At 43.7% G+C, this 7,691-nt stretch overlaps 1 protein-coding gene across 1 annotated transcript; it reads left to right on the forward strand.

Annotated features, from left to right (window-relative positions):
• Positions 1-1,592: 1,592 nt before the first annotated feature.
• LOC134338980 (probable G-protein coupled receptor 139) lies at positions 1,593-3,341 on the forward strand. Its single transcript, XM_063035201.1, has 2 exons — positions 1,593-1,779; positions 2,437-3,341. Exons 1-2 carry the CDS (start codon positions 1,593-1,595, stop codon positions 3,339-3,341), a joined length of 1,092 nt encoding a protein of 363 aa, XP_062891271.1.
• Positions 3,342-7,691: the final 4,350 nt, after the last annotated feature.

Consider the following 7,691-nt stretch of genomic DNA (forward strand, 5'->3'; position numbering starts at 1 on the left):
GCTGCTTGGAGTCACGATTAGCGATGCCCACAACATCAAACCTGCCAATCTCTAACTGTGCTGCAAGTTCATCTACCTTATTCTATTTACTCCGTGCATTCAAACATAACACCCTAAATACTGTATGCACCCTTTTCGATTCTGTCCATCTTTTACATTCTGACTTATCCTGTTCACTGCAATTTCTCTATCATTTGTCTCTCCTTGCGAGGAGCCTCACTACACACTACCTCTGTTTGAAACCCAAGTACTTCATGTTCAGCAACATCACACTTGTTCTCATCAACTGCCAAATTAGTTTAGCTAATTAAAAAGAACTAAAAAAAATTCCATTATGAATTTTGGAGTCGTGAACGTATTCAACAACTATTATAAATGATACTGATTTGAAAATGATGATAAAGTTAAAAATATTTCCCCCAATTAATTTTCCATATAACCATCTTAAATGTAGTGTCAGGCATAAGGAATGTGTGATAATATTTTTGAAAGGTTGAACAAAAGATAATAGATCATGTATTTTGTTGTGATTTCCTCGATCGGCGATTTCCATTGCACTGTGACACAATGTATAGAAATAGCTCACGTTAATTGTTTGTTCAGTGGGCTGTCTCTGATGTGCCTAATAAGATGGTTTGATTCATTTAGAGATTGCAGTACCCTCTCCTTTATAAAAGCTTTCAATGCAATCATCAGCAGTTTGCGACAGTAGAAGCTTTTTAACGTGATCGTCACGTCACACGGAAAATGAAATATCCAGCAATTTACTACATAGAGAGTGTTTATTATCCTGTGCTGACTGCTTTTGGTATCCCTCGTAAGTAGCTGATTTTAGTACGTGTGTAATTTTTTCTTGCTCTGTCTGCTGCTCTGAAATTTATTCGCCGTAAAATCCATTCCACATACCGATTGTCTGATGAGGGATTTTAGTCTGATCCGGTTTGAAACATACGCTTCTTTCTTCCTCCTGCCGTTCCTTATAGCTAGTTTCTTGGTGAACTGCAGCAACCGAGTTAGCACTAAAATTTTAAGGTTTCAAAGGTACATTTAGTGTCAGAAAAATATATGCAATATGCATCATGAAATGCTTTTGCTTTGCAACCATGCACGGAAACAGGGGAGTTTTCCTCAAAATGTTAAACGTCCAAAGTGCCCCCCCAGCTCCCCTCCCTTCCGCGCGTAAATGGCAGCATTAATGATCCCCTCTCCCTCCACCGAGCTCTCAAGCGTAAAAATACAACAGCAAAGTCACAGACTTTCAGCACTCCAAGGACTACTTGTTCACCCGGTATTCGACATACCACAGACACTCTTTCCCAATAATAACGGAGAAAGAGATGTCTCCGTTTCACAGCGAGATGGGAGAAATAACAAACAACTCAACCAACACAGACAAAAAATGCTGGTGAACGCAGCAGGCTAGGCAGCATCTATAGGAAGAGGTACAGTCGACGTTTCGGGCCGAGACCCTTCGTCAGGACAAACAATTTGCTGGTTTACAATGTTAAAATTCCGTAGCGTTGTTTTTTTCCGATCTCTGTGCCTAAAGATCTCGGCTGTCTGGGCACTGCGCCTTAGATCTTCTATGGCCCATGACACATCAATCTGCCCGGATACCGACCCTCGATCCGCCCGTCTCCAGAGCCATGAGATCTCGGCCTTCCAAAGGCGAGCTGAGCTCTCAGACCGAGCCCGAGGCGTGCCGAATAACGGCCAGCCGTGAAACTCCAAGAGCGCGTCCCATTCCAGCAAAGAGCCGTTCTCAGTGTGTAACTCCAGGTCAGGGTCTTCAAAAGAACCCTGAAAGGGACAATGAGGATATTAAAGATGGAAATAGAGCTGTCTCCAAAGATGCAAGTAAAGGAGCGATTATACCGTCCAAAGTTCCTAAGCTCCTAAGCTATCGATATAGTTCCAGCGATTTACCTTGCCCGATCTTCCAAAGCACAGTTCCGGTGCACCATCATACAACAGTTGAGGATTTGTTTTCAAGATAACTGTTTTAATATTTTTTTTTCAATTGCAACAGTAACCGAAGAAAATATGACTATTCGTTTTCCCTTTTTGGACTTGATTTTTCTTCTCTCTTCTGAATTTTAACTCTACGCGTTCCTGGACTCACACGTGCTATGTCAGAAGAAATGGTCTATCTGGGGCCATTATATACCCACTCTCAATGCTCCCCTCAGCTTTATCAGCCACAAAGCTGCACTTATTCGAAATGGCTGCGTCGATCAGTAGTCTTCTCTTAAATACACCGTGGACTGCGGAATCCCGTTGCCAACTGCTGGAGGTTTACCGTCTCAACTTTTAATCAGATGCTCCCTGGAATCAGTAGGATCATTTCCCTTCAGTCAGTAAACAATTTTATGTAAATCCAGTAAAATTGATCTGATTTTGTGCGCTTGAAACTAACTTCTATGTTCTTCCTTCCAGTTAATTTGATGGCTATTGTGATCCTTTGTCGTGAAAAATGCGGACTCTGCAAATGCATCACCCGTTACCTGGTGGCGATGGCATCAGCTGATTTACTGGGTGTTATCATTGGTGTTATATTGGAGCGGATCAATCATATTTATGTTTTTGCGAGATTTTTGTTCATCAGTCCGATTTGTGCTACGTCACTTGTCTTTCGGCTCGCAGCTATGGACTGTTCTGTATGGCTGACAGTGGCTTTCACATTTGATCGATGTATTGCTATTTGTAGCCAAAAGCTGCGGGAACGATTTTGCGCCGAGAGGACGGCGACGACGGTGGTGGTGATTGTGGGCGTAGGGAGTTGTCTAAGGTGTTCACCATTTTACTTTTCAGTAGACCATTCAGCGATGACTAATAACTTTCCATGGCGATGCATTGGCAGACCAGATTACTTTACTTCACCAGTGTGGAAAGCCTACCAGATGTTTAATACGATCACTACACCTTTATTGCCAATTGGTTTAATTCTATTGTTGAATGTATTAACAATCAGTCATATTATTGCGGCAAACAGAGTCCGCCGAGGACTCCGAAGCAGCAATGACAATAAGAAGGATTCAGAGGTAGAGAACCGGCGAAAGTCAATGATTTTGCTGTTCGCTCTATCAGCTAATTTCATTTTATTGTGGATTCCCTTTATAGTCTCTACTATGTTTTGGCAAACTCATAATTACCGTTATACAGACAGATATCTTAATTCTCCGTCGTTTATCGTGCAAGAGTTTGGGTTCATGTTGCAATTTCTCTGCACCTGCACCAACACATGTATCTACACACTGTCCCAGAGGAAATTCAGGGAAGAGATGAAGAAAGGAGTGAAACATCTGGTCACATTTAATGGCCGACTTTGTAGAAGTAGATAATCGTAAGTTGAATTGTATATTTCGTTATGAGTGCACAGAAAAATCCTGAATTATTCGTAGGTCTGATAAGTATACCGTGAATGTGCGTTGTCAGGTGTCTGAAGTTTATAAGCCTGTTTTTCCAGTAATGACAGCTAACTGACTTTCCTCAATTTGTCCTAAATAATAAATTGCTGCGAATGTGAGTTTTACATCCTCAGAATTACGTTTAAAATGATTGGATTTTACATTTTGCACATCCTCTATGGCTGGCGGAGAAATTTGCCTTGGACATAATAATCCTGTGTTAGATAAAGTGAGTTCGGTTAGATGTATCAGATCTCCGCTGATCTAGTTTCAAGAATTGGGGTAACACGCTGTCCCCTGAGAAAGTTGTATACTCGCAAGTTGTCCTGCCTTGAAGACTTTAAGAAAGGGTTTGGCATCAAAAATGCATCTCTGGCGTGAAAACTCACAGTAAGATCTCGCTATATTTTTCAAGCAATGCTATGATCTATCTCATCGACAAGGTGTCATTTTACAAATTTAGTCACGCTAAAAGCAAGCTTTATGTCCAAAAGTCATGATCCAACTTCGGTGGAGTATCAACGATTTTGTAACATGTACGTTTGTTTCTCGTATTTTTAACACACATACTTCTTTATATTACCATCAAAACATGTATTTTAATTAGTCACGTAGTACCGAATCTGTGAACATGTTAGGATCACTGTATTTCGTACCGAAAATTTCTGATCCCAGAATTTTCAAGAATATCCTCTTCATTAGACTGGGTATATATGGAAAGCTCTGTCAAAGAATTTAATGCCTGAGATCTGATGATGGGTCTTCGTCCAGAACATTTAATTTCCTCTCTCTCTCTCTTCATGATGGGTCTTCGTCCAGAACATTTAATTTCCTCTCTCTCTCTCTCTCTCTCTCTCTCTCTCTCTCTCTCTCTCTCTCTCTCTCTCTCTCTCTCTCTCTCTTCACAGTTGTTAGCTCATCTTTCGGTCCTGTTTTACATTCCACTCACTAAAGGGCTGCTGGATTCGATTGAACTTGTTGGGAGAATAACTATGTTTGCTTATTTTGGAGGAGTTTCCCTTCAGTATTATGACTGGAAACGTTCTTTAACCTCCATTGTGACGAATCTTGTATGTTCACATTTATCCCAATAAAATTGCATGAATGTACATTATGTGGTTAGGGGATAATATAGCAGTTATTTGTATTTCTGCACAGCCTCGGAAAGTTATAAATTCTATGTATCAGCCCCGGCAGAGGTCTCACAGATGAGAGATACAGATTATTTAGAGATGCAGCGCAGATCAGGCACTCCCGGTGCCGCGAACTGCGCCAGACAGCAATCCACGTATTGAAACCCAGCCTCATCACAGAATAATTTACAATTACCAACTAAACTGGTAACAGAGAAGAATTTCGACTGCGGGAGGAAAAGAAGCACGCGGAGGAAACTCATGCCTACAAATATTCTTACGAAGGTCACCGGACCCCGGTACCCCGAGCTGTCATTGCTTCGCGCTAACTGCTGAGCTATCGCAGTCAAACTACGCGTGTATTTTCAAGATCTTAACAACGAATTATGGTTTCTTGAAAGAGTGAATGTGTTTCAAGTACTTTCCCTTACGTGAATATCTATAGTGCAAATGCTTTAGTTAAATATATCAAAAGACTGTTTATTTCTTTTAGGCATACGTAATTTATTTTGCTTAATGCAACACGCTAATGCTACTTCTGTCACAACCACGGATTCGGCAGCGCAGTATGTACCGCAATTGCGCTTGTTAATTTGCACGTGTCCGCTAATTATTATTTAATTGTGATAGTATTTACTCCCCACTCGTCGTTGTAGTGCTTGCCGAGACTTGGACAGAGCACAGCAACGCTTCGCTGCCTGTTTGCTTTAGGCTGTCCCTCAGAAATTGGACTTTCAAGTCAACTGACTCTGAGAACTAGCGGTATTCGTTTAATATTTAGATTTTCTCGTCAACATCAGGCTATTTGGCCGAGCGTTTATTGTTTATTTTCCCTTTAACACTATTCGCATTAAAGTTTGTGAACTATCGACCTGCTTCAGTGTCTCTCACTCCGCACTTGGGCCATATCCGAACCTGGTAACAACTTCTTCAGTGAGTCCATTATAGAGTAAGAAATCTTGGCGAAGATTATTGATGTCAAATTGAAACAACAAGCATATAATGAAATCTAACGAATGACAAAACATTTATGTTCAGGCCGAAGTAGTTTCCTTTGCCGATCAATACTGTGTCATAGTCCGGATCGGGGTCCCTTTAAATTTAGCTTGTTTATGTTACGATCCGGACCGTTGATTCCCTGTTTTCCCGTGTCCTTCGACTTTGGTGATTAGAGGCAATTAACACTCGGCTGAACCGGTAGTTTATAGTCTCCGGCTTTGAGTCGATCGGTGCGGGAGCGTCTGCAAAGTCATCGGAGGTACGGTGTGCCGATGTCATCTGGCCGGAGCAAACCAAGTCTCTGCCGAAGCGAGTGCCGGTAATTCTCCCTTCCTCACCGGAGCAACCCTGTCCAGTTACCTCGCCAAAGTGAGCCTGCAAAGTTTCCTCACCGAGGTGGGTCCGTCAGTTAACCCGCCGGAGGGAATCAAGAACCGCTGTCTACTGTTCCCGGGCCGAGTCGAGAGCGCGCCACTACCCGGAGGTTCCAAATCAAGTACTGGCACCGGGGACATTCAAGCTCCAAGTCAAGTCCTGGCCCTGCCGGCATTCAAGCACCAAGTCAAGTCCCTTCCTGGCGGCATTCAAGCACCAAGTCAAGTCCTCGCCCTGGCGGCATTCAAGCAGTAAGTCAAGTCCAACCCTGGCTGCTTCCCAGTTCTGAGTCAAGCCCTGACCCTGGTGGTCTGTGATTCCTATCCTACCCCCTTGTCTGAATTCCTTCTCTGCCCCTCTCGCCTCTAGCCCTCGTCTGCAGCCCCCGCCTGCACTTCGGTCTAGTTCAATCGCCGGAGCTAGATAGGTACTGTCTGGTGTTCATTCGTGTTGATCTTGTCTTGTCTTGTCCTCGCCTCCGTTAGTTAAGTCAGGCCGCCTTGCCGTTGCTCCGCGGGGAGTCATGTCTTGACCAGTCCTCGCCTCCGTGGGGTAAGTCAGACCGTCTTGCCGTTGCCCCGCGGGGAGTCATGTCTTGTCTTGTCCTCGCCTCAGTGGGGTAAGTCAGGCAGTCTTGCCGTTGCCCCGCGGAGGGTCATGAGCCCGGCCCTATGTCATATACCCAAGGAAGGGTCCCATGTTCCTCCTCTCCCTAGCCCATGGCATGTCCATGCCTGGTTCTGGGGTCCGAGCCCGAGGCAAGACCCAGGTACTAGGTCCTTGCCCAGTCTCGGGCTCGGAATCCATACTCTAGCCTCTTCATGTCTCCTCTGGTTCTGGGAGCCGATTCCGGGTCCAAGCCCAGACCCCTGCTCCGAGCCTAGTCGCAGTCCCGAGTCCTTGTCCAGTTCGCTGTTTCCTGTTCCTGCCTTGCTCTCCTGGTATCGAACAATAAACTAAATCGAAGTAACCTCACAAGATGTGTCTTGCATTTGGGTCCACTCTTGCTCCCAATGCCCGCCACAGTGACATACTGTTCCGTCATTTCTCACAACAAGAAGTTTCTTACTTTGAAAATAGGACTGGGTTTTACCGTATCGTCTCGGGATGCAAATAACTTTATTTGATCGCTTATTTTCATTCTGTATATTCGTGGCTGTAACAGTTTTGTCTCATTGCACCCGCTTCTTTCACTTTTCATCGAACAGCATCCGTTGTTGAATTGCAAAATATCATCTGCCTCCAATCCTATTGCTTTCAAGGTAACATTTTTATTCCATTATATTTAACTAAAAAGCAGAGGTTAAAACGAAAGGTAAAGCCACTTTTCCGATAACTTAGAAGATTTAAAATCAACATTCTGGACTTTTTGTCCGGTAATGACAGCCATTAACGGCTGATGTTTATTTTTCAATTTTATCAGAACTTAATACATACTGTGACAGGGTTCTAGATTACCCCTATGAACTGTGCCTGATTACCACTATGAACTGTGGGGGGGGGGAGGGAGGGAGGGAGAGAGAGAGAGAGAGAGAGAGAGAGAGAGAGAGAGAGAGAGAGAGAAAAAAAACCGGCTAACTTTTCGATTTCTGCTGAGTTGGAGATAGCTCCAAGCAGCTCGTAAGTTGCTATGGTGACGGAAGGCGGCGTTATTTGATGGATAGTCGGTGTTATGATTTTCTGGCAGTGTGTTGATTCTTCTCAAGGACATTCGCCTACCTGTGCATTTCTTACACAGGCAGAGGAAGGACGAGATATTTTAATGACAGTTGGCATC

The sequence above is a fragment of the Mobula hypostoma genome, chromosome 28 (genome assembly GCF_963921235.1).
Source record: "Mobula hypostoma chromosome 28, sMobHyp1.1, whole genome shotgun sequence".
In the NCBI taxonomy this organism is placed as follows: Eukaryota; Metazoa; Chordata; class Chondrichthyes; order Myliobatiformes; family Myliobatidae; genus Mobula; species Mobula hypostoma.

What these genes read in the sequence shown, in the direction of transcription:
- LOC134338980 (XM_063035201.1), top strand. Translation starts at nt 1,593, where the DNA reads ATGACACATCAATCTGCCCGGATACCGACCCTCGATCCGCCCGTCTCC. An exon ending in TTCTCAGTGTGTAACTCCAG is followed by an intron (nt 1,780 to 2,436) that starts GTCAGGGTCTTC and finishes TCTTCCTTCCAG; the next exon opens with TTAATTTGATGGCTATTGTG.